The 27,461-nt window shown below is 36.0% G+C and overlaps 1 protein-coding gene across 1 annotated transcript; it reads left to right on the top strand.

Annotated features, from left to right (window-relative positions):
- Positions 1-1,588: 1,588 nt before the first annotated feature.
- Positions 1,589-27,461, top strand: LOC136025524 (zinc finger MYM-type protein 1-like). The gene is made up of 3 exons (XM_065701554.1): positions 1,589-1,696; positions 3,421-5,657; positions 27,215-27,461. The coding sequence occupies exons 1-3, from the start codon at positions 1,589-1,591 to the stop codon at positions 27,459-27,461; spliced, it is 2,592 nt and encodes an 863-aa protein (XP_065557626.1).

The raw sequence follows: 27,461 nt of genomic DNA on the forward strand, positions 1-27,461 counted from the left end.
AAAGCAAAAACTCTTACACACATATCGCAATTATTTGTCAATCTTCAAGATCCACTAAATCTAGAACGGGAAACATAGTCCAAGGCACTGCCCAATATGTGGCACTGGTGTACACAAATTTGTTTTTCCCGCTTCATCTCAGTGCCTCACTTCTTGACTCTTCCCCAAATAGTCCTACACATTTGTCAGCAAGTCTTGTTTTTTGTTTTTCTGTTTTCTTTTTCATAGACAACACCATAATCATGGTTGTAGCAATGGAGCCCATAGTAACCGCAACTTCGAAAATACTCTTTGAAAAAAAAACTGTCAAGAGAGCAATGATCGCCACTTCAAGCGGATTCAGGAATGGTAACTTTTATTTTGGGTGATTTTAATAGTAAAAGTTTATTTTGAAAACAAATTTATTAGAATTTTGAAACCTTTCCTGAAACCCTTCGAATAGTGTGTGTCGGATTAAAATGAAAACTGCACCATAGGAATCAGTTATTAAGGAACGATGGCTTTCCATGGCATTATGCTTGTTTTTTGGTTTCCATCGTAAAGAGCGGGTTTTCATTGAAGTCACGAAAGGGCTTGATCGATTGCAAATTACAACTTTTACTGCTCTTTTAAAGGGCTAATCGGAAGGCATCCATCTATATTTTTGCACTTCTGGTTGATCAGCATCACCAGAGTCCAAAAGTAGTGTATGCAAAATAAAGGCTTAGCTTAAACATTCTAGAAGAAACTTGGACATGTTATACCTAGTTGAAATCAGGATCATGCAAATATTCTGGTGAATATAAACGCAGAATCCTGGGGCCCTAGCCCCTCCACTCCTTAAAGTTAATAAAAAAAACAAGTTTTTTCAACAGCAAGTAAGGAGTAGCACTAAAACTTGAAGCAAGCAGAAATTATTGTATATATGAGGGGGGTTGCCTCCTCTCAATACCTCGTTCTTTACGCTAAAGTTTTACTTTTTGTTGCAATTATTTAAGAATGACTCCTGAAACACGAGGGTTGCTTTATTAGAATAACAAGCTCTTTAAAAGTTCCAAAGAAAACTTTAGCATTAAGAGCGAGGTATTGAGGAGGGGCGAACCCAGTGGCGCCATTTGGGGGGGGGGGGGGGGCAGGGGGGGCCAAGGCCCCCCCCCTGATTTCTGGAGGGGCCCAATTTCAACCACGTAATTCTTTGTTTATTCGTCCTTGTTCTACTTTTTTCTCTTTTTTTTTACCGTATTTCTACTGTGAATTATTACTAAATAGCAAATTCAAGATACTCGACGATTATTGCATTTCAAGAAAGTATCCTGTTTTTGCCGTTCTCTCTAATTAATTTATGGTCACCCTTTTGGCAGGGGTTTGTAAAGTAAAGTCCTTCCTGGGCTCGGGTGCTTCTGTGACATTGAAGTCTCTCCAGTGATTAATGAATCCCGTCAGTCGGCACATTTATGTGTAGGCTAACATCTGGAAATTTCTGGAAAAACAATCTGGAAATTGGGTATCCAGACCAGGGTTTGTATTTAGTTTCTCGTTACCCTTCATCAAATAAAGAACCGTGAAACAGTGTTAAGTTGTGTTCAAGTTCAAATCGGATTATTGAAACATGAGTTCATCCGGTGCGAGTGGTGCAAAAAAAAGGAAAATAAAAGCCCAAAGGAAAGAAGAAGAAATAAAGATGCAACGACGATTGGCTTCGTTTTTCAAACCGACTGTAAGTAAATCTACCACATTTTAAATTTTGTCCTATTGCGTCAGGAAGTACCGATCTCGCGGAATTGCCAGAAATCCGGATCCACCCCAAGTCCCCCACAGTGCCCCCATAGAGGAGGGGGTCTTCCCCCTCCTCTACACCATTCTCTTCATGCTAAAGTTTTTCAGCATTTGTAAAAAAGTTACTTACTGTTTTAATAAAACGCCCTTTGTGTTTGAGGAGTCATTTTTAAAGAATTGGGACAAAATTTAAACTTTAGGATAAAGAGCGCAGTGTTGAGGAGGAGGCAACCCCCCTCGTATATGTAATAATTCTTGTTATTTTTAAGTTTTAATAATGCTCCTTAATTTCAGTTGAAAAACTGTTTTTCTATTTAATTTCTGATCATTTTTTAAATAAAGCCAGGAAGTCTGGCTTCACCTCCACGGAGAAATCCCCCTTGAAACATCCTCTGAACAATACAATCCTGGTTAAAATTTACTGGGACAATTACCCTTAACACTTCCAAGCGTGAAATTGAGCCAGTAAATAGAAAGCAAGATATATAAAGAAATTTTGTATAGGAATTTTGTACTAAAAAAAAAAATTAGCGTAAAGAGCGAGGTATTGACGAAAGGGTGAACCTTCTCATATGTAATAATTTCTTTTCGTTTTAAGTTTCAATCCTGCTCCTTACTTTGAGTTGAAGAAACTTTTTTTTCATTTAATTTCTTATTCTTTTTTTAATAATGCTTGGAAATCCAGTGCCCCCTTGATCGAAAATTCAGCTCCCCTATGAAAAGTTTCTCCATGGAAAGATCCTCCTACATAACCTCCTCTGCTCGAGCTGCCCCCCCACCAGAAAAAAACTGAAAATGTTTGTATACTTCGCAATTACCTATACTATTTATAAAAAAAACTATTTATAAAAAAGGGCAAAGTCCACAAATTGAACACCTTCCCCCAGAGACTTTGGACAATTAAGGCATCTTTAAAGACATATTTATTAAATTTTTAAATATATTAAACAAAATGGCTGTTTCAAAATTTTGATCAGGTGACTTAGGGTAAAAAGAGGGTGGGATGGGGCCTAGTTGCTCTCCAAATTTTTTTCATTTGAAAAAGGGCACTAGAACTTTTAATTTACCTTTGAATGAGCCCTCTTGCGATATTCTAGGACAACTGGGTCAATACGATCACCCCTGGAAAAAAAATAACACGCGTCCTTGATCTTTCTTCTGGCAAGAAAATCCAAAATTCGTCATTTTAGCAGATAGGAGCTTGAAACTCCTGCAGTACAGTTCAGTGATGCGCTGAATTAAATGGTGATAATTTTGTTAAGGTTATATTACTTTCAGGGGGGGGGGGTGTTTTCCCCTTTTTTCGGACATAAGACAAATTTTCTCAGGCTCGTAACTTTTGATGGGTAAAACTAAATTTGATACAACTTATATATTTGAAATTAGCGTACAAATCTGATTCTTTTGATGCATCTATAGGTATCAAAATTCCGTGTTTTAGAGTTTCGGTTACTATTGAGCCGTGTCGCTTTTTTACTTGAAGTTCGTTACCACGAACTAATTGATTATAGCTTCGTAGTTGAATTGATTATGTTTTTTGTTGTTGCTTGCTCTAAATTTTGTGTTGTTTTCTATGTTAATTATGTACAATTCACGTCCTGGTAAAAGAAGTAACTGGGACATCACTTTTAATTTGTTTTTAATTAAAACTTGATTACTCTGTAGGATAGTGAAGCTGGGACGTCAAGGGACAACCCATCGGCAACCGAGGTTTTACCGAGAAACGAGCAGACCCTGGACGTGAGACTCATTTCTGAGGAGACAAACCTGCGCGAACCACAAACGGAGGAAATGGCTTCCAGAACGATCAGCACCGATTTGTCCGTGAACCCGTATGATAACCCCTGCCAACCAGTTTTGACTGACTATCCCGCCACTACCATCGGGAATCGCAAACGAAAATTTAACAGCTCCTATTTCTTGAAATACCCATGGCTCGAATATTCGAAAGAACAGGACTCGGTGTTCTGTTTCAATTGCCGACATTTCAGTGGATCCTCGCTAAGATCAGGCGAAAGGTATGGAGCTAGAGCATTCATTGATATAGGATTTAGAAAGTGGAAAGACATTTCTGAACTGATACGGCAGCACGAAAACAGCGACCGACACAAAGCATGTACCATTTCTTTGACTCAGTTTAAAGCTATTGAGACGGAGGCGGCCGAATCTGTTGCGTCATGCCTCTCCAAAGAACGCGAAAAAGAAATACCAGAGAATAGACAGTACGTAAAAGCTCTACTAAAAACTACAGCATTACTTGGACGGCAAGGTCTTGCGTTTCGTGGCCATGATGAAGGGGAGTCTAGTGCCAATCAAGGGAATTTCGTAGAGACAGTACATCTTTTAACAGAAATCAACCCTGACTTGATGAAAAACTCTCGTAAGGCCTATGGCCATTACATGTCACACGAGTACCAAAACGACTACATTGAGGTCATAGGAAATGAAATCAAAAGTTCTATCGCGAAAGAAGTCAGAGAAGCAAAATATTTTGCCGTTCTTGTTGACGAGACAAAAGACCTCTCGAAAAAGGAACAACTCGCGATCTTAGTGCGCTATGTTCATGACCTGAAAATCAAAGAAAGGGCCATAGGTTGCTACCACATGCGCAAGGTTGACGCTGAGAGTTTGGCCGACTTCATTTACAACGAAATAAAGGGTATCGGCCTTGACTGGTCAAAGTGTGTTGGACAGTGCTATGACGGGGCCAGTGTAATGAGCGGACACTTTTCAGGAGTACAGGCCCGTCTCCGGGAAAAAGCACCACAAGCGGTGTACACACACTGTCATTCCCATAGACTTAACCTTGTCATTGGCGATTGTATGCAGAAAATACAAAGAATTTCATCAGTATTTTCAGTTTTGCAAACAGTTTACAGTTTCGTCTCCAACAGCAACACTCGATACCAGTTGTTCGTCGAAGCCCAGAAAACTGCCAATGTGCCTGTGCTAACGCTTGAAAGGACAGTAGTGACACGTTGGTCTTACTGGTATAGATCAGTGGCTAAGATCCTGGTTAGATATGACTGCATACTCGCAGTTCTGTCAGTAGTTCAAGAATCTTCTGACAGGGAGGCAGCGGCAGAAGCTACGGGCCTTAAGAACCAGCTAGAGTCGTTTCCCTTCATATTCAGTTTGCATGTCATTCACGAAGTTCTTGCAGTGATAAACCCTCTTTCTGAACAACTACAGGCAGCAGATCTGGTCATCTCAGAAGCTTGCACTTTGATCAGTGCAACAAAGAACGAACTGAGGAAAATGCGTGATGACGAGTATTTTCGTGTCCTATACGGCAAGTCTAAAGAGATGGCCATTAATGTCGGAGCTGATCTGTCGGAAACAAGTGCTCTCTCTTCAGCCATACCTGTTAAATCAAAACGAGTTCAGAAGATATCCGGAAGACTAAGAGACTATTTGACGACAACAACAATTGGAAAGCACAACATTGACTCCGAAAGCACAACAACGGAAGACAAAATGCGGAGAGAGTTCTACGAGGTTTTGGACAGAGTGTTAAATGAGTTTGAAGAGCGTTTTTCTGTCCAACTGCCAGTGCTAGAAGCCACACGTTGCCTTAACCCCAAATCCACAGATTTTATGGACTCAGATTTACTTTTTGTGATCGCGACATACTTCGATCAGGCGGGAATCGATACTATGCAGCTGAAGTGTCAAGCTTTAATAGCTCGTGCATTTGTGTCGCAGCTTCCACAGAAACCGGCAAATGCTTTAGATGTCTTCGAACAACTCGGAGGATTGAAAGAAGCTTATTCTGAGCTTCTTAAGGTCGTCAGGGTAGTCCTCACACTCCCGCTCACAACGTGCTCAAATGAACGTTTTTTCTCTGTGTTGACCTTTGTGAAGGACTACCTCCGGACAACGATGGAAAACGAGCGACTTTCGCATTTGCTGCTTATATTCTCTGAGAAAGCTGCAGTGAAGGAGCTCAATTTTGAGAAGCTTGTCGACGACTTCGCAAAAATGAAGCAAAGGAGATATCCATTGCTGAAGTAACTCTACGTAAGTTTCTGATTTATACAGTAAATGTTCTATTTTGGTACTGTTTTTGGTCCCTAAATAAGCTGCAAAATATGAACCCCAAAGGTAGTACGGTACCTAAAGGCATGTTCGAAAATTTTAAAATTTTTAAGGCTGGATGGGGGCCCAAAATCGATTTTTGGCCCCCCCCTAAGGTTTTCTGAAATGGCGCCACTGGGCGAACCTCCTCATATAAATAATAATTTCTGTTCACTTTAAGTTCTAATGTCGCTCCTTACTTCTAGCTAAAAAACTCGTTTTTTATGTTTAATTTCTGATCGTTTTTGAAATAATACCGGGAAATTTGGCTTTCTCTCTATGGAAGATTCCCTTCCTCTACGAAAAATTCCTCCATGCAAGGATCCTCAGCGTAGCCTCCCTCTAGAGCCCCTACCCCCACGAAAAATGACTGTATACTTCCCAATAACCAATACTATATAACCATTGGCAAAGTTCATAGCTTGCAGCCCCTCCCCTGGGGACTGTGGGGGCCAAGTCATCCTAAAAGTCATAGTTATTAGGTGCTTTGGCTATGTTGAATAAAATGGCTATCTCACAATTTTGATCCGGCGACTTTTGGGAAAAGAGGGAACGGGAAGGGGGCTAGCTGCCCTCCATCTTAAAAAGTGCGCTAGAACTTTTTATTTCAGATCAAATGAGGCCTCTCTCGATCTTTTACGGCAAATGGTTTGATACGATCACCCCAGGGGAAAAAAAATAAACAACGCCTCCGTGATTTTTCTTGTGACAAAAAAAAGAAGAAAATTCTATATTTTTGTATATAGGAGCTTGAAACCTCTGCAATAGGGTTTTCTAATATGCTGAATATGGTGGTGTGACTTTTATTAGGATCAATTGATTTTTTAAGGGTTTTTCCCCCTACTTCAAAGATCGGGTGAATTTTTTAAGGTTCGTGACTTTTGATGGGTAAATTAAATTTGATGAGTTTTTGTATTTTAAATAAGTACCAAAATTTGACTCTTTTTATGTATCTACTGTTATCAAGACTCTGTTTCTTAGTGTTTCAGGTACTATTGAGCCACATCGCTCCTTACTTACAGTTCGTTACCACGAAATATTTGGTAGATATACACGTGCTGTAACATGTCGAACTTGTGATTGTTCGTGGATTATCTAGAGAGGTGTCTAGAGTGGCATCAGATAACCATCCAAATCATAACGCGGTTTGAAGTCTATAACTACAAAAATAAGGCTCAAGTTCCGAAACAACTTGAAAGTAAATGAAATATGTTATGCAGCATATATATTTCATTGAATTATCTCAATTCCCGTCATTATACTACTAGATTTAGAAAAAGCCATACACCGGAAGTAAATATTTCACAAACGGTACTTAATCAAACAGTTCGCGGTAACGAACTGTAGTAAGGAGCGACCCGGCTCAATAGTAACCGAAACTCTAGAAAACAGGATTTTGATATTAATAGTCACATCAAAAGAATTGTACTTTTATGCCGATTTTAAATATATTTGTTTTTTCAAGTTTAGTCTTACCATTCAAAAGTTATGAGCCTGATAAAATTTGCCTTATTTTAGAAAATAAGAGAAAACATCCCTAAAAGTCATAGAATCTTAAAGAAATTCACACCATCAAATTCAGCGTATCAGAGAGCACAACCGTAGAATTTTAAAGCTCCTATCTAGAAAAATGTGGAATTTTATTTGTATTCTTTGCCAGAAGATAGTTCACGGATGCGTTTTTTTTTCAAGGGTTATGTGAGAGGATATTTCCAAGGAGGAATATATCATAAGGGAAGAGAATTTCCATGAAGGGGGCACAGGATCTTATAGCATTATTTTAAAAAACAATGAGAAAATAAATAAAAAAAAGTTTTTTCAGCTGGAAGTAAGGAGCAGCATTAAAACATAAAGCAAAAAGACATTATTGCGCATATAAGGGGGTCCGTCTCCTCCACAATACCTCGCTCTTTACGCTAAAGTATTTTTAGTAACTTCAACCTATTTATTATACGGCCTTTGTGATTCATTCTTAAAGAATTGGGAGAAAATTCAAGCTTTAGTTTAAAGAGTAAGGTATTGACGAGGGGGTGAACCCCCCCTCATATACGTAATAGAAATACACAAATATGGAAGTTCGTTACGCAATTTAATTCGTAAGTTACGTATATTTATTACAAATAAAAACGTTCGTAAAAAAAAGTTCTAGTTGCCTTTTTAAGCAACCAAAAACTGGAGCGCAACCAGGCCTCCTCCTACATTCCTTTTTATTATCAAAATCGTCCGATCAAAACTATGAGAAAGTCATTTAGCCAAAAAAAAAAATTAATTTGCAAATTTTGTTTTAATTATTCCTGTGCGGTGAGCCATAATCAAAACATGCATTAATTCAAAAACGTTCAGAAATTAAATAAAGAAAACAAGTTTTTTAACTGCAAGTAAGGAGCGACATTAAAAACTTAAAACGAACAGAAATTATTCCGTATATGAAAGGGGTTATGCCCTTCTTGACGCCTCGCTCTTTACGCTAAAGTTTGACTCTTTCTCTTAACTCTACTTTTTAAAACAGTAAAAAACCTTAGCGTTAAGAGCGAGGCGTTGATGAGGGTACAACCCCTTTCATATACGGAATAATATCCTTTTTTTTAAGTTTTAATGTCGCTCCTTAATTGCAGATTAAAAAACTTTTTTTTTTATTTAATGTTAATTCAAGTTCGTACTAACGGTCTTTCAAGTAAAATATCATAGCCCAGAATCAGAGTGCTCAGCCTCTTAAATACCATGCACCAACGTTTGCACATTTCGCGAGCCTACTATCTCGCTCTATGCATCGAGGCACTTGATTTTTTTTTTTTTTTTTTTTTTGCCCAAAACCATGTTTCTAAGGCTCAATGCTTTCTTGAGTTCAGGTCTGTGTCCAAATTTTGTTATAATTATAAATTTGTTAAGTATTAATAAATGAAGAATTAAGGACCTTATAATTGAAGAATATTCAGGTGACAGAATGTTTCTTGCCCATTCATAGGGCACAATTAAAATATAAAAGACTAGCCTATGCTTATTCTTGCATATTTGATTGAGAACACAAAACCGTAATCGTCTACAAGCCCCCCTATGCCTGGATATTCTCTGATACTTTTTGCCTGTGCCCTCCCCCGTCTTTCCCCTGTATCGATGCTATAGTTTGTAATTAGCATTGGGTTTACGTCACAATTAGACACTTGTTAATTCTAGGAATTTGTTAAATAAACAAATGAAAGCCACAGTTTATATTGCCACCCTAACAAATGCAATAGGGATAAGAAGAAGCACTTGTGAATACGACAAAAAAATTTGAATTCTGTTCGAACTTGGAAAAAAACTTGAGAAAAAAACAAAGGACTTCTGTCCATTGTTCCCTCAATGGAAATAGGACTTATGTCTAAAAACAAAATTTTTAGGGCTGAGTGAGAAGTCTTTATGTTTAATTCACGGTTATGTATATCTGTTTAATAGCCTAAGAGGATTTGACTAAAACTTAAGTAGATATGTTAAAACATATACCCACATCAAACATTATGTAAACATTGTGTTCTTAAGGAATGACTCTTATAAGAGCGTTAGGCAAGTCGAATATAAAATTTAGTTTAAAAAAAAAATCAGGTTGAGCTGCTTATGATGATAATGTATGTTCTTTCAATATGTTTTGACCACCTCAACTTAGCCTATCAACTAAAACTGGGTCTATAGGACATATTTTGACCTTTTTTTCTTTTATTGTTCAGTTCTTTTTACTGCTTGACTGCTAATACTAAATCTGAACTTCAAAACACATTTAAACATAGGAATCTAAAATATTAGCTGCCTTTCAATCTGATTCATTTTTAGTTATATGTTGTGTTTTATAAAGGAATAACTGATTATTATTTAAAGTTAAACTTCAATAGAATACTAATTTTTCAATAAACGGGTTTTGAACGATGACAAGTTAACATTGAATTAAAAAAAGGAAATTGGGAAATCCCGCTTTTCGTATATCAAAATATGTAATTGAGAAGCTCAATTATCGACATTACATACCCAATTATTTATGTCTCTGTACTGAGTAATTATTGCGAATAATAATTTTTTTATTACACATGATAAATTATTTGTTACAAATAATAAATTATACTTCAGAAACGATTATCCTTAGTTTTTCTGATAAATGTTTGCTTTCTTAATGACACTCTCTATTGATGGTATCTTTATTTAAGATACATATATATGTGAAAAAGCCATTTTGCTGGCCAATATTTCAATAATAATTGTGATTACCTATGTAACGCATACTGCATAGTTTGGCAACGTTACGACAGACAATGAATGCAGAACAGAAAAAGAGAAATTGGGAGACTTTAGTCACATAATTTTGTTTTAAAGAGGGCTTTAATGCCGTTAGTTTATTTTTGTGATGTATTTTTGCGAGTCAATATTCAAACGGATATTGAAAGAACTAGTATATAAATTAACTAGTATATAAATAATTAATTTATATCCTTTTTACTACCTGCCCCCTAGTATCCTTTGATATTGGATCGAAATTTTGACGTTGCCTTTCCTTGGAAATAGTAAAAGGCTCAAACAATTACGTGTTCACGAATTTCATGACCCCCTCCCTATAATCATTCGGGTACGGAGCGTGAATTAAGCAAAATTCCCATTTTTTTTTACAGATAGACTTTATCAAATAAAGGAAGGCATGTATGCTCGCTATTTTTTTTTCAGTGGTAATCATATCAAAATCCATGATTCTAAAAATTTAAGAAAAGGCTTACTGGTACAGGAATTAAAGCATTTAGCGTAACTTTGATGCAGACTATAGGTAATGGCACGGAAAAGTAGCGTTTACTGCCATTATGTGGTATAAAGCAACAATTTTGACCCAAAAGGATGAAGCCAGGGGATAACTTGCTATGGGGCAGGGGTGAAACTGCCCCTCCCAGACCCCAGTTTGCCCCTAAATACCCCAGTTTGTCCCCCAAAACCCAGTTTTTCCCCTAGCTGAAAATTTGTTTATTCAAAATCTTGTCAAAACTAAGAAAAGCCTGCATAATTCAAGCATCCACAGAAACGGGTCAGTTTTCTTTAGTACATATTTGTCTTTATGATAGGATATGGCACATTTTTCAGTTTTTACTGTCATTTTCACTTCATTTGGGAAAATTGGTTCCAACATAACCCCTCCTGACCCCGGATTTTGACAAAATTACGCCAATGGATGGAGCATTCAATATGAGGATTGTGTGAACAGAAGTTCCCGTCTTGGTTGGAGACGAAAGTTCATATCAGACAATTGATCTTTATTTTGGAAATTAAATACACTAAATGAGCTGTTTTATCGGAATATTCTTCAGCAAAACTTAAAATTTGGTTTAAAAGTCGGGTTTAAAAAGCAGTACGTTTCGTCATATTTAGGTTAGCCGTGGTTATGGCATTAAGGATAAACCTAAGTTAAATAATAACAACAAGAAACAAATTTTTTCAGACGAAAGTAAAGAGTGTCATTAAGACTCAAACTATAATAAATTAGGCTGTATATGAGGGGACTGTCACTTCCTCATCTCTTCATTCTTAACAGTTAAGTTTGACTTTTTGCATTAGTACTTTGGGAACGACTGTTCTAGAGTTAAACAAAAAAAAACTAGGTTTTTTAACTGAAAGCATGGAGCAACATTAAAACTTAAAACGAACAGAAATTACTTCGCATATGAAGGGGTTGTTCCCTCCTTAATACCTTGCTCTTCACGTTAAAGTATGACTATGTATCCCGGTTTTTTTTTAGAACGACTCCTGAAACACGAGGGCCATTTAATCAGGATAGGAAGCTTTTTTAAAAGTACTCAAAACTTTAGCGTGAAGAGTAAGGTGGGCAACTCCTTCATAGACGGAATAACGTTTGATCGTTTTGAGGTTTGATGTTGCTCCTTACTTTTATTTGTTAAACTTGTTTTGTTTTTTTAATTTTAGAAAAAACAGCTTCATTCTCCATTATTTGCCATAAACTGTAACATTTTATTTAAGATATGTCTTATAACGAGTATTCTGAAATTCCTGGAGACAGTGACAAGATAGGAGAATTTATCCAAACTAATTCACTGACAGGGATGAACCCGTATTGGGTGAATTTCATTCTTGATGAAGTAGAATTATTATTATTATTATTTTTTTTTGTATTTTTCATCAGCCTGTTGAAACTTCAGGGAACTATGCTTAATCAAACGTCATTGACAAGATTGACTGGCAAATTACGCCATTATTTTGTCTTGACGTGGGTTTTTCTAAGATCATCTTTTGACCTTTTTAAATATTAAAAGTTAAAAAGAGCAAAATAATTTGATTCTTTGGGAAAAGAATCCTAAATTCTTTTATTTTTCCAAAAAAAAATTTCCCCACATTCATTAAGATCGAATCCTCAAAGACAGAGGCAATTGGAATAAGGAAGAAAGGATGTTCCACAATGTTTCAAGAATTGAAATCTTATTGATGTCTTGTTTTGGCTATTTAAAAAAATAATTGAAATTAAAAAAAAATTTGGCATAATTTTGAAACTTTACTGTAATTCAACTAGAATAGTTAAAACCCATATGTTTTGGTTTATTCGAACCAAAAAGGAGTGGACAAATCCCCGGAAAGACTAAATTTTCCACAAAAGCTTTTTCTTGAGGCTAAACACTACGAGGCTTTCCACACCTAGCAATGCTCATTTATTTGACCCAATCAAAGAATTAACGAGCAAGTTTGACCGAACGTAAATTTACAGAAGATTTAGTTAGAGCAACGTAGCTATTTCTAAAATTCATATAAATATTTTTAACATTTATCGACGCTACAGAACTTCTCAGAGCTCAAATTACTGTCGAAAATAAATAATATAAACATTCCACCGTAATATATCATTTTGAATAATTAGTTATTTATTCGGTAATTACGATAGCATTAATCAACTACATAAAAAATAGATTAAATGGCATTTAGGAACAAAGCAAAGAAAAGTCACATGGGATAGTGGGCTTTAATCTAATATACAGAACATAAATAAATTCAAAGAAAATTTTATTTCAATTGACTAACATAAATAGTACATATAGCAAACAATTGGAACACGACCGCACCTTACAAGGCAAAGGATAGAATAATACCAAATTAGCTGATAAATACTATAGAAACAGCCTTGGAGTAGGCCTCTTTTTTTTCAAGAATAACAATTGCATGAATAAGAACTAAAAACAACAATTACAAAGTTAAAAGGAATCTACATTTACATTAAAAAGAGTCCACAATTACAAAGAGTTAAAAAGGTTAATAAAATCATGGAGGTCCTTCACCCCCCCAGCTCTTTTGGCCGTTTTTGGATATGTTTTTTGTGGAAAATCTTAGTGACTTGACGTATTTACTCCTGTAAAGTAACATTTCCAACAAAAGATATATCCTCGTCCCCAAAACCTGTTTTTGGGGACGGAACCAAAAACCCAAAAACATAACAAGTTTTTCAAACCTATTTTTCACACACATAAAAACAGATTTGTTAAAACAAAAACCTGCTTTTCAAGTTTGTCAAAAAATTACCAGTAGCAAATATTACTGGCTAAATTTTAGTTTGAGACAGGGGCACAAAATTCATTAAAATGTAGGCGGGGGAGCATCAATATTTTAGCATAAAGAAACAAAAAAGGTTAGCCAATTTTCAAAATCTAAGGAGTGGGAGGGGGGAGAGGATTGGTTCCCCATATTTTCAATATAATACCCAAAAAAGGTAGCTTTCACAATCTAGTTAGCAATTGCCCCTACCCTGATCCTTTCAAATTAGGACCCCTTGTCTGAAATAGCATTATAACGGTAAACCAATCTGAATTCTACGGACATTGGTGATCAATCACCTATTATAACTTTTTCTTAAAGTGGAAATAGATCGTGAATCGTAACCATGATATCGAAATTCTAAATAAAGAAAACCCGGCAAAGTTTGCTGAAAACAAGAAGATTGAACGAAGGAAAAAGAACTATAAAAATCCTTAGCCAGTAAATAAAAAACAACAGGCACGTCATAAGAGACATGAATTCAGCACTAAATACAACCTCTTTCAAATTAAGCGACCACACACTGCTATGTCAAATTACGTCATAAATCTGCTACTGCTACTACTAACAACTGACTGCAACGAAAAGCCACCTGAAGTCAAGCCAGCTGCGTACAATTCTCCTCCATCTCAACGTATCCAAAGCTTTTCTTTTTACACCCTCTCAAGTTTTTATTTCCTATAAATCTTTTCTTACAACCTCTTCTCACCTATTTCGGGGACTTGCTTTTTGTTTTACCCTAGATGGATGGCCAAAAAGACGTCTTTGGTGATCAGTCATCCTTCATCCACATAACATGTCCTAGTCATCTAAATCCGTTACGTCTGGCTCAATATCTGCATCTATAAATGCGTCATAAATTCGCTACGCATTGCTCTTTTCTATAAATGAGCTCACTAATGTCCATGATCATTATGTTATAATGGTCATTATGACCAATATGTTGGCCTATAACCATGACCTATATTAAATAACATGGCCATGTTAATTCCATGACCATTATAATGACTAACCAAGGTTACCATGATAATTATACCTTCTTCTTATGTTATAGCTGTTGGAGGGGTTTTCTACTGCTCCAAAACTACCCCACAGACACTGCAAGACTACCTCTCCTTGGTTCTTCTAGAGGCCTTTAGATTATCTGTGCTACAAAGTAAGTGTGGTTACCGATTAAAAATGAAGGAAAAATTTTCGCCCCACTCCTAAGAAACCATATAAAAAATTGTTAGAACCGAAATCAACTTCAGTGGATCTTCTAAGATACCGGAATTAGCAAGCTGCTATGCCAACTTCAGCTGCCTTTGGGTCCTGAAAATAGCAAACAGCTACCTCAATTCTTAGATCCCAAAGAGCACGGGCCCAGTTACAAACGGCTAGTTGTCCGAGTCTTCAGGAGAGGTTTCAAAGGGTTGTAGAGGTTAATTGTCATTTAGTCTGTAAGGGACTAAACTCATAGAAATGCAAATACTTTTAAACGAACGCATAATACTAATGTAACCGAAATTCATATATCAAGAAGCTTTATTGCCAATATCGGAACCTTAAGGGAAGAAAAAAAACATTTGATTTATTTATACTGAAAATACTAACAATAAATTATAGTAACTTTAATAAACGAGAAATTAAAAAAAAGTTCTTTCTTTGAAAGTTAAAAAAATTTCCATTAATTTTCTCTAGATAAATATGTTATTTTTATCTCTATTTTTTATATTTATTTTTATTATTAAAAAAAGGGTTGCGACTAGATAATGCATCCCGCTTAACAAAACGCCAAATAATTAAATTGCACTTTTCAGACAAAACTATTTGTGTACACACGGTTTACAAGACTAGTAAATATACAGATAAATTCATTCCACCAAGAGAGATAATATTTCTGTAACAGGCACAGACACAGGAATATTTTTCGGAGAGGGGTGGGGGTGATAATAAAAAAACAAATTTTGTAAATGGTAGTGATTTTGGTGGGTAGACTCTAGGATGAGAAGTTAAGAGAAACTTTCCAGAACAGTTGACTAAACTAGAGAGTTTAAAATTTGACAATGTTGCAGATGGATGGAATAATTTCAAGAAAATAGTTTGTGAAGTCGCTGATGTCTTCAGGGAAAAAGTTACAAAAGCATCTAGGTAAATTAGTGAAAACGCTTAATTTCAAAATGAGAGAAGGAGAAGCATGTACAAGAATTATTTGAGTCATACATCAAAAGAAGATAAGAGGAATGTAACGTCAGTCAAGAAAGCATTAAAATGTGAATTAATGAAAAAATTGCCAAAGACCTAGAAGATGCAGCCAGACGGCATAATAGTAAAATGTTGTACTGGCATGTTAATAAATTGAGAGAAAATAGTCAATCTGAACTTGTCCCAGTTAAAGATAGGAAAAGGGCCACAATTAGTGAGAAGGAAAGAGTTAAAAAAAAAATGGGCAGAACAATTTGAGAATGTGGTAAACCGGGATAGAGTTACAGGAAAAAATATAGAGGAACATGAAAAAAAATTATGACACCTTAGATGCGAAGGAAGATCGAGTTTTTGAGGAAGAATTAGTGACAGTACTAAAAGAATTAAAAAATAATAAGGCTCCAGGTGCTGATAATGATTTCTTTAAATATGGTAGTTGTGAGTTTAGAAATTAGTTACTGAAGATTATGAATATGATTTTTGAAAAAAGGAGAAGTACTTAGCATTTTTAGGCAAACTGTTATTTATCCCCATACACAAGAAAGGTGATAAAAGTGAGTGTGGTAATTATACAGGTAATAGTATGGTCTCCGTAGATAGCAAATTACTTAGTAATATGATACTTTCTAGACTGAGAGATGCTATAGATAAAACTTTAAGAGAAAAACAGTGTGGTTTTAAGAAGGGTAGATGTGTCGACCAAACATTAACATAATAATTGAGAACCGCCTGAGTCATCAAACCCCTTTAGTCCTCTGTCTTTTAGATTCTGAGCAAGCGTTTTATTCAGCTGATAGAAGAGCTTTAGCGAAGGTCCTATTCTTGTATGGTATTAAATAAAAAAAAAATTGAAAAAAATATAACTGCAAGGATCGACATTAAGACTTACAACATAAGAAAACAAGTTTTTTTAACTGAAAGTAAGGAGCGACACTAAGACTTAAAACAAACAGAAATTATTCCGTGTATGAAAGGGGGTGTTCCCTCCTCAACGCCCCGCTCTTTATGCTTAGGTTTGACTCTTTCTCTCAATTCTACTTTATAAAACAGTAAGAAAAAATTAGTGTTAAGAGCGGGGCGTTGAGGAGGGAACACCCCCTTTCATACACGGAGTAATTTCTGTTCGTTTTAAGTTTTAACGTTGCTCCTTACTTTCAGTTAAAAAAAAAAACTTGTTTTTTTATGTCATTTGTGAAAGTTTTTGAATTAATGCATGTTTGATTTTGGCTCTCCACAAATGAATGATTAAAAAGACATTTGCATATTAATTTTTTTGGCTAAATGGCTTTCTCTTAGTTTTGATAGGACAATTTTGAGAAAAACGGGTGGGAGAAGGCTCAGTTTCCCTCCAATTTTTTGGTTTCTTAAAAAGGCAACTAGAACTTTTAATTCTTAAAGAACGTTTTTATTAATAAAAAATATAAGTAACTTACGAATTAACTTACGTAACGAACTTCTATATTCGTATGTTTTTACTATTTATATGGGGGGTTTGCCCCCCCACCCGTTAATACCTCGCTCTTTACACTAAAGCTTAAATCTTGTCCCAACTGTCTAAGAATGGCCCCTGAATCACAAAGACCATAGAATCAATAGTTGAAATTACTAAAAATAGTTTAGAGTAAAGAGCGAGGTATTTAGGAGGAGATGAACCCCTCATATAAGTAATGATCTCTGTTCGTTTTAAGTTTTAATGCTGCTCCTTGCTTTCAGTTGAATTTTTTTTTCATATTTATTTTTTCATTGTTTTTTTTTAATAATGCTAGAAAATCCTGCGCCTCCTTCATGAATTTTCTCTTTGCCCATGACAAATTTTTCCAAAAAAAGATCCTCCCACGTAGCCCCCTTCCCTCAGCCCTCCCTCTCCCTAACCGAAAAGTTCCCCTGAAAACGTCTGTACACTTCCCAATAACCATTGCTGTATGTGAACACTGGTCAAAGTTTGTAACTTGCAGCCCTTCTCCGGGGACTGTAGGGGAGTAAGTCCTCCCCAAAGACACAGTTATTATGTTTTTTAACTATGCTGATCAAAATGGCTATCTCAAAATTTTGATCCATTGAAATTGGGAAAAAATTTGAGCGTAGGCTGGGGCCTAGATGCCCTCCAATTTTTGGTGAGTTAAAAATGGCACTAGAACTTTTAATCTCCGTTAGAATGAGCCCTCTCATGACATTCTAGGACCACTTGGTCGATACGATCACCCCTGAAAAAAAAAATAATAAACACGGACCCGTGATCGGTCTTCTGGCAAAAAATACGAAGTTCCACATTTTTGTAGATAGGAGCTTGAAACTTCTACAGTAGGGTTGTCTGATACGCTGAATGCAACGGTACGATTGCAATTCTACGACTTCTAAGGAGTATTTCCCGCTATTTTCCAAAATAAAGTATATTTTCTCAGGCTCGTAACTTTTGATGAGTTAGACTAAATTTAATGAAACTTATATATTTAAAATTAGCATAAAAATTGATTCTTTTGATGTATCTATTAGTATCAAAATTCCGTTTTCTAGAGTTTCACATACTATTGAGCCGGCTTAGTATATAAATTATTCTGTATATGAAAGGGGTTGGCCCCTCCTCAACGCATTGCTCCTTGCGCTAAAGTTTTCTTTCGTTTTAAAAAGTAGAGTTCTGAGAAAGAGCCGAACTTTAGCGCAAAGAGCGAGGCGTTGAGGCGGGGACAGCCCCTTTCATATACGGAACAATTTCTGTTCGTTTTAAGTTTTAATGTCGCTCCTTAAATGCAGTTAAATATTTTTTTATTTAATCTGTAAAAAAACGGCTACAGATACCATTTGGATGTGTGTTTTGCTCGATAAAATGCTCTTTGGAAAGCACTAGCCAAACTTCGCCATAGCAAGATGGGCTCAAGGGATGACAGCCAGTGGCGTCGTTGAGGGGCGTGGGCAGCTACCCCACGATAATTTAGAAAATAATATAATTTATTAACTAGCTTTAAAATTGTTTAAAAGCTTGTTTTAAGTTTCAAATTTTCTCTTTACTTTGACTAGATAATTTTTTTTAATTAATCCATGCTTATTTTCAACGTAAGGAAAACGAAAAAAAATAGGGGTATACTTCATAATATGCTTCTCAGTAATATTTTTCCAAATATAATGCCTCTGAAAACTTTTCATTTAACGAAAATGTGAGCTTGTTTTGCCACATTTCCTCAGGTCAATTTTGTTCTCTGATATTTAAGGGGCCTTTACTTGCTAAAATCTCTCATTTCAAGATTAGATTCTCTTGCTTTAAAACTTTCAAAAGTAAAAATGAAAATGTACCCTCTAAATATGCAAATAGTTTAGAAATGGAATCATTGAAGAATAAGAAGGTAGATATACAGTGAATATAATTTCCTGAATAAAAAAGGAATGTTTGAGAAAAAAAAAAATAAGAATTAGTCCTTCTTATAATGATGTTCGTATCATAACTTGATAAGTCAAATCGGTGGTGGTTTGGTCATGGAATTTGGTAGAGGGGGATCCGCTCAAGGAATATTTTTCTTATAATTTAGAAATTTTGCGTGCATGTATAAGCGGTACCAAACTAATTTCTTTTTCTAGCTTTATCAGTTTTATCATTAAGCAAAACGATATTCAGTGTAAACACCTCCAGAAATGCATACCCTTATACCCTGATTTACACAAAAAAGCTTTTGCGTAATTTTTATAGAATTCATTCTTCTTTAAACAAGGGTGCAAAGGGGAAGGTAATATTAAAACTCTAACAGTAAATTTTTCCTTCCAATTGGCATTCATGGCTATTTTCATTTAATTTAAGGTTTCTGCCGCAATGAAGCCAAGGTTTATTCAGATTTTCTAGATGTTCTTTGTCAAACAAAGCCCAACGGATAACTCAATCACTCTAACTTTATTTTTCAAAAACTTTCAAATTTGAAATACGGGTGCTATTTGAATGTGGGAATATGTCCAATATAATGTTCCTCAGTCTTTGGTAATGCTTTGACTTACCTTGAATTTTTGCTTAGACGGCACTTTTGCGCAGCCTATGATTTTTGTTTTGGCTTTATGTGGCCAGCTGATATCAATGCTATTTATTGATATAAATCGGTGAACCCACAAAAATCTGTTTAATAAAAGATCATAAAATAATCAATCAATTACATATGTAAAAAGTTTCTACAATAAATTAAATCTTATAGAATCGAAATCTATTCAAAATTATGAGCAATTGAATAGCGCGATACCCAGGGCTATCAAACAGTTCGTGGTAACGAACTGTAGTAAGGAGCGACCCGGCTCAATAGTAATCAAAACTCTAAAAAATGGAATTTTGATACCAATAGCTACATCAAAAGAATTGCATTTTAATGCTGGTTTTAAATATATAAGTGTCATCGAGTTTAGTCTTACCCATCAAAAGTTACGAGCCTGAGAAAATTTGCGTTATTTTAGAAAATAGGGGGAAACACCCCCTAAAAGTCATAGAATCTTAACAAAAATCACACCATCCGATTCAGCGTATCAGAGAACCCTACTGTAGTTTCAAGCTCCTATCTACAAAAATGTGGAATTTTGCATTTTTTGCCAGAAGGCAGATCACGGATGCGTGTTTATTTGTTTTTTTGTTTTTTTTTTTTTTTTTTCCCAGGGGTGATCTTATCGACCCAGTTGTCCTATAATGTTGCAAGAGGGCTCATTCTAACGGAAATGAAAAGTTTTAGTGCCCTTTTTAAGTGACCAAAAAAACTGGAGGGCACCTAGGCCCCCTCCCACGCTAATTATTTTACCAAAGTCAACAGATCAAAATTCTGAGATAGCCATTTTATTCAGCGTAGTCGAAAAACCTTATAACTATGTCTTTGGGGACGACTTACTCCCCCACAGTCTCCGTGGGAGGGGCAACAAGTTACAAACTTTGACCTGTGCTTACATATAGTAATGGTTATTGGGAAGTATCCAGGCGTTTTCAGAGGATTTTTTTGGTTGTGGGGAGGGGTTGAGAAGAGGGGGAAATACTGGGGGAACTTTCCATCGAGAATTTGTCATGGGAGAAGAAAATTTCCATGAAGGGAGAGCAGGATTTACTAGCATTATTAAAAAAAACAATTAAAAAATAAATGTGAAAAAGCTTTTTCAGCTGGAAGTAAGTAACAGCAATAAAACTTAAAACAAACAGAAATTATTACCCATATGAGGGGCTCACCTCCTTCTAATACCTCGCTCTTTACGCTAAAGTATTTTTAGTAATTTCAACTATTAATTCTACGGCTTTTGTGATTCAGGGGTCATTCTTAATGAATTGGGATAAAACTTAAGCTTTAGTGTAAAGAGCGAGGTACTGACGATGGGGCGAATCCCCTCATATATGTAATAAAAACATGAGAATACAAAAGTTCTTTATGTAAGCTAATTTATAAGTTACGTAAGTCTTTTACCAATAAAAAGATTCGTAAAAAATTAGAAGTTCTATTTGCCTTTTTAATTAACAAAAAAATCGGGGGGCAACTTGGCTTCGTCCCCCGCTCTTTTTTTCCCAAAATCATTCGATCAAAATTATGAGAAAGCCATTTAGCCAAAAAAAAAAATATGCAAATTTCGTTTTGATTATTCCTCTACGGAGAGCCAAAATCAAAACATGCATTGATTCAAAAACGTTCAGAAATTAAATAAAAAAAACAAGTTTTTTTAACTGAAAGTAAGGAGCGACATTAAAACTTAAAACGCACAGAAATTACTTCGTATATGAAAGAGGCTGCTTCCTCATCAACGCCCCGCTCTTTACGCTAAAGTTTTTACTGTTTTAAAAAGAAGAATTGAGAGAAAGAGTCAAACTTTAGCGTAAAGAACGGGGCGCTGATGAGGAAGCAGCCTCTTTCATATACGAAGTAATTTCTGTGCGTTTTAAGTTTTAATGTCGCTCCTTACTTTTAGTTAAAAAAAACTTGTTTTTTTTATATAATTAGAATAGAGATTGGTTCAATTATGAAGCTGAACATCCTGTGCTGGGCATGGGATCTGGAGGAAGTAGAGAGAAGATACATTCACCTTCGCCCACCCGAAAGCTTGTTTATGGTATACTACTGTTGTCTGCAGCAGCTCACTGCTGACAATTTAAGTAAAAGCCAAGAACCAGCACTTATATTTATGATTGACTCATGTTTTTTATTGTTTATAACGTATTGCGTAATATTTTTAAATTCACCAAGAACCGTGTTTGCTAAATTACTACTATTCATCATTACAGCTTGATTAGCACCAACTTCAAAAACACTCCATCTTGCACCTCCAACAAAAAATATTGTAGCTACAGCCCTGGTGACAGCCACCCTCATATACAGAATAATTTCTTTACTTTTTCAGTTTTAATGCAGCTTTCTACTTCCAATTAAAAAAAAAAACTTGTTCTTATCTAGTTATGTAAGGAACAATACTAGTGTATAAAAACAAATACTAGTCATCTATTAATTCTAAGAAGGGACAGTAGTAACTTTTTTACCGTCTCCTATGCCCACTGCCATGACAGACAACAGGTGAATATACAAAACCTTTATGTGGCTATGCCTTTGCTCCCCTCAATACAAAATCCGGTCGGCTTACTCCCCCTGAAACCGTTTGGTTTGCCTCCCCGACGAGGCTTGGGGCTCAATCCCAGTAGTCTCAATGCTGGGAAACAGGTTTGCTACCTGTTCTATAAAAAACAACTTGGGAAATGAAACACCGACAATTGCTGACACCCTATACGTTCATCCTTGTATTTCTATCCCTAAGTATCGGTTTAAATTGGTGGCAAATTTTTATTTATTGTTTTAATCCGCATGAAACATTTCTAGTTCTTTTTGTGGATTTCATTTGTTTTTGTACTTGTTGCTCCAAGAATTGAACAACTTTTAGAGTTAAAACAATCTTCGACTTCGAGAGATCCTGCCCTCTCAATATAGGGCAGACACTGAAATACATAGGTAGCAGCATCGTTGTTGCCTAGCCAAAAGATGAGCACGAATTGACTTTATTGCAAAGCTTACTTACAAAAATCGTCTGTTGAGATGAGTAGTGGAAAAATTGCAAATAAATTTTTTCACCAACAGGTCTGAACAAATCCAAGAACAGAGAAGTTATTGATAATTATATTTAACGTTTGAACAGCCAAAGAATGCCAGCATCATGCGATCATGATTATACACAAGATTTTACACATATTATAGTTAACTATGCCTAAACTTGTTACCTGGCTAAAGTTTGGGTTTAATAAATAGATACTTATGTTTTCGTTTTGTTCACGCCAAAAACTACTTCACGCCAAAAACTACTTATGAATAAGTTCTTAATTGTTTGGGCAAAAAGATATTTCCGAAGAATTAATTTAAAGAAAAACTGAAAACAAATGCTACAATACAAGTACTGTCAGTTCAAGTTTGGGGGAGGGGGGCACTTGCGACTTTGCTGGAAACAAAACAAAGCACCCTTAGTTGAGATAGGGTGGTTTGGCATGAATGACGGGATTTAATGCTAGATGGCCTCCTGTATCACTTTCTATGGAAACCGTCAAGTTTCGTGTGACTGAAGCGCTCTAGCACATTAAAAATTTTACAGTGTTCAAGGTAAAACGCCTTATATCAACTTAGGTCACTTTACTCAGCAAATAATCATTCTCTGTTGGCTATTCCAAGTTAAGATTCGGCGTTTTTCCTTGAATTTGGAGGCTGATGCAAAAAATGACCTATTTCGAATTGACCTTATTTCTTGGCAAGACAGAAATTTCATTCTGAAAGAAATTTTTCTCGAAACTAGGATTTATTTGCTTTGTAATATCATCAATTAAATATATGCTACATACTTCGTTATATCTAGATCAAATATTGGCCTACTGCAATCGTAGATCAAATGTTGGCCTACTGCAATCGTGGCCTCATATTTGCAATTAAATGAGCTTGTACTACGATGAGCTGTTGGTAAATAAATAAATAAGTGTTCTGATTTTAGATTGATTCTTTGCAATATTTGTTCCCGATTTGTAGTAAAAAAAAAAAAAAAAAAAAAAAAAAAAAAAAAAAAAAAAAAAATTGATCTTACGTACTGTAGGGGAAACTGGAAGTATTTGTAAAATATGCGGACAGCATACTGTCTTTTGCATCAGGGGGCTCATTTTGTCATTTTAGCCTCATATTTATAACAAGTAACTTCAAAAATCTTGAAATACCTGATTTGCTGTTTCCTGTTTTGTAGCCTGCAGCCTGCATGTAGCGTGATTTTCCTGTTTTAATGCTGGTTACATATTAGCCTTATTTATATCAAATAGTTCGTGGTAACGAACTGTAGGTAAGGAGTGATGTGACTCAATAGTAACCGTAACTCTAAAAACCGGAATTTTAACATCAATAGCTTTATCAGAAGAATTGGCCTATTATGTTTTTTCAAATATACAGCATTCATTAAGTTTAGTGTTACGCATCAAAAGCTACGAGCCCGAGAAAATTTTCCTGATTTTCGAAAAAGGAAAGGAAACATCTTCTAAAAGTCAAGGAAGCTTAATGAAAATGAAACAATCAGATTCAACTTATCCGAGAATCCTATTGTAGAAGTTTCAAGCTTCCATCTACACAAATGTAGGATTTTTGGTTTTTGGCAAAAGATAGATCATGAATACGTATTAAAAATTCTAGTACCCTTTTTAAGTGACCAAAAAGATAAGAGGGCAACTGGCTCCCCTCCTATCCATTTATTTCCTAAAAGTCGTCCGATCATAATTCTCAGATAGCCTGATAATATGCCATAATTCTGAGATTTTGTTCAGCATAATTTGAAAGTCCGGTAACTATGTTTTTGAGGATAATGTAATCCCCACAGCCACTGTGGAAAGGCTTGTAAGTCAGACAATTTGCCCATTGTTTACATATAGTATTTCTAATTGGGAAGTATACAGACATTTTCTGAGGAGGGGCGAGAATTTTCTGCAGGGAAATTTTCTACGGGGATAATTTTCCGTGTAGAGGGAAGTTCCAAGGGAATGAACTTTCCAAGGGTAATGTTACCCTGGGGGAAAATGCCAAGATTCCTACACCAAATCCTTTTAATTTGTCTTACTGGAGATAATAAGGAGAATTGTCCAGGGGAAATATTTACCGGGCTGGAGTTTTCTGGAGTATCTTTCCATAGGTGGGGGGAATTTTCCAAGGGAGAGATCCTCCATGGGGGAGTTTTCCACAGGTTGAATTCCCAGAAGAAATTTTATGCGGGAGTACCTTTTTACTGGGTGGTGGGGTATTTGTGAGAAGAATTTTCCACGGAGGGGGATTTCCGTCATGATCTTAAAAATAGTCAGAAATTAAAGTCTCTTTTAGATAAAAGTGGGCTAAGAAAAAGTTTTCAGATGGAATCGTCGAAAAGAAATTTTCCAGGGGCAATTTAGAGCTAGAATGTAATTATCTGAGGAGAATTTTCCAGGTGAGGGGCTATTTTATGAGGGAAGAATTATACATGGAGGGATTTTCCGGGAAGGGAAGAAATTTACCATGGAGAGGGAGCCACATTTCGCGACATTGTATGATACATATAATAAATAATTTTGTGTTTTTACAGTGAGATTTTCACATTGGGAGGGTATTTTGTGGAGGAGAACTTTCCAGAGGAAATTTTACACGAGGGGAAACTTTTCCAAAATTAATATGCAAATTTCAACTTAATTGTTCATGTACGGTGAGCCAAATTCGAACCTGCATTAGTTGAAAAACGTTCAGAAATTAAATAAAAAAAATAACTTAAAATAAGGAGTGACATTAATACTTAAGACGAACAGAGATTCGTCTTATAAATCTTATATGCCCCCAGGACATAATTACAGCCCTTACTCCAGGGCTCTGGGGGGGTGTCAACCCATGAAATATTTTTATATGTTCTTAAGACTATTTGAAACAAAATGGCTTTATCACAGTTTCAATTAGATGCGTTTGGTGAAAAAAGCGGTAATTTGGGGAGGGGGACTAGTTGCTCTCCGTCACTTTTGACTCTTAATAGAAAACTAGAACTTGCAATTTTCGACTAAATGAGCCACCTCTAAAGCTTATACAACCATCCCTTCCATAAAAATTTTAAATGTCCCATGGGTATAACTTACAACCCTTGCCTCAAGGCTCTGATGGTTTGTATCAACCTCAAAGCCTTCTTATCTGATCTTTGGACTATTTTGAATAGACTGGCTATCTCAAAAGTTCTGTTTGGTGCATTTCGGGAAAACATGACTTCTGGGGGAGTAGCTGCCCTCTGATCACCTTGATTCTTAAAACGGCATCAGAACTTCCGCTTACCAATTCAATGAGCCCCCTCGAAAGTATATACGAGCACTCTTTCTATTAAAAACCTTATATACCTCCAGAACATAGCTTAAGAACCCTTGCCCTGAGGCAAGGGTTTGCCTCACGCTGAACAAAGGGTTATCTCAAAATTTTAATTGGATGTCTTTACGGACATGATGGGAGTTGGGGAAAGCTGGCTGCTCTCAAATCCCTTTCGACTCTTAAAAAGGGCACTATAACTTCCAATTTCAAATCAAATGAGCCCCATGTGAAGTTTATACCATCATCCATTCCATAAAAACTCAATATGCTCCCAGGGCATAACTTACAACCCTTTTTCCAGGGCTCTGGGGGGTTGTGTTAACCCTGGAGGCATTGTTATATGTTCTTTGGACTATTTTGAACAAAATGGCTACCTCACAATTTCAATTACATACGTATGGTAAATAGAGGGGTAGTAGGGAGGTGGGCTAGTTGCCCTAAATCACTTTTGACAATTAAAAGGGAAATAGAACTTCCAATTTTCAACCAAATGAGCCTCCTATAAAGTTTATAGAGCCATTCTTACCATAAGAACCTTAAATGCCCCCGGGGTACAACCTTTGCCCCCAGGCTCCGTGGGTTTTGTTTCAACCTCAAAAGCTTTGTTAAACGATCTTTGGACAATTTTGAATAAAACGGCTATTTTAAAATTTCTATTGGGTGATTTTTTAGGAAACTACAATATGCGGGGGGAGAGGTGCTGACCTCAGATCACTTTGACTCTTTAAAAGGGCACTAGAACTTTGAATTACCAATCCAATTAGCCCCCTCGAAGTTTATACGACCAACCTTTCTATAAGAACATTATATGTCCCCAGGGCATAAATTACAGCCATTGCCCAGACGACTGTGGGGGGGGGTTCTTCCTTAAGACCCAATTTCTGGACCTTTCAACTACGCTGAACAAAAACGGCTCTCTTAACATTTTGATTGGATGTGTTTGGGGAAATGGTGTTCACGGTGGGAGGGGTTGTTGCGCTTGAATCACTTTCGACTATTAAAAACGGTACAAGCCATCTCACTTTCCAATCGACTAATCTTTTGTCGAAGTTCTTACGATAACTCCTTCTATACAGAGTGCCCTGGTCTAAAGAAACAAAAAAAGTGTTTGACAGTTGTCAAACACCTTTGGTAATCAGTTTTATAGATTATGAGCAGTTCTGTTGACGGAAAAGCTTAAGAAAAGGTTCTATCCTTGAATGTTATACCAGACAAATACATTAAAGTGATTAGTGCTATATACGAGAATTACGCTGCTATGGTTAAGGTCAGAAATGTGGTTAGCAGCTGGTTTTGTATTAATTCAGGAGTTAAGCAGAGTTGTGTTCTATCCCCCTTTATTTGGATCATTTTGATAGACATTTTGAGGGAATCAAATGGGGAGGAAAAACTCTCCTGGACTTAGATTCTGCTGATGATTTAAGCATCCTAGATGAAAGTGTGAGCAAAATGTATGAGCTTTTAGAGGTTTTGCGAGTTCAGGTTGCTAGAATAGGTTCGAAAATTGATGTTAAGAAGACTAAGTCGAAAAGGATAGGAGTAAGTGAAGATGAAAAGTTGACGTTGGGTAACGAAAAGATTGATCACGTGGACAGCTTCACTTAG

This window comes from Artemia franciscana, chromosome 3 (genome assembly GCF_032884065.1).
Source record: "Artemia franciscana chromosome 3, ASM3288406v1, whole genome shotgun sequence".
In the NCBI taxonomy this organism is placed as follows: domain Eukaryota; kingdom Metazoa; phylum Arthropoda; class Branchiopoda; order Anostraca; family Artemiidae; genus Artemia; species Artemia franciscana.

Excerpts from the sequence above, each read along its gene's own strand:
- LOC136025524 (XM_065701554.1), top strand. The coding sequence starts at position 1,589 with ATGAGTTCATCCGGTGCGAGTGGTGCAAAAAAAAGGAAAATAAAAGCC. Across the intron at positions 1,697-3,420 it reads CTTCGTTTTTCAAACCGACT|GATAGTGAAGCTGGGACGTC; the intron begins GTAAGTAAATCT and ends ATTACTCTGTAG. Across the intron at positions 5,658-27,214 it reads ATGGAAAACGAGCGACTTTC|ACATTTTGAGGGAATCAAAT; the intron begins GCATTTGCTGCT and ends TCATTTTGATAG.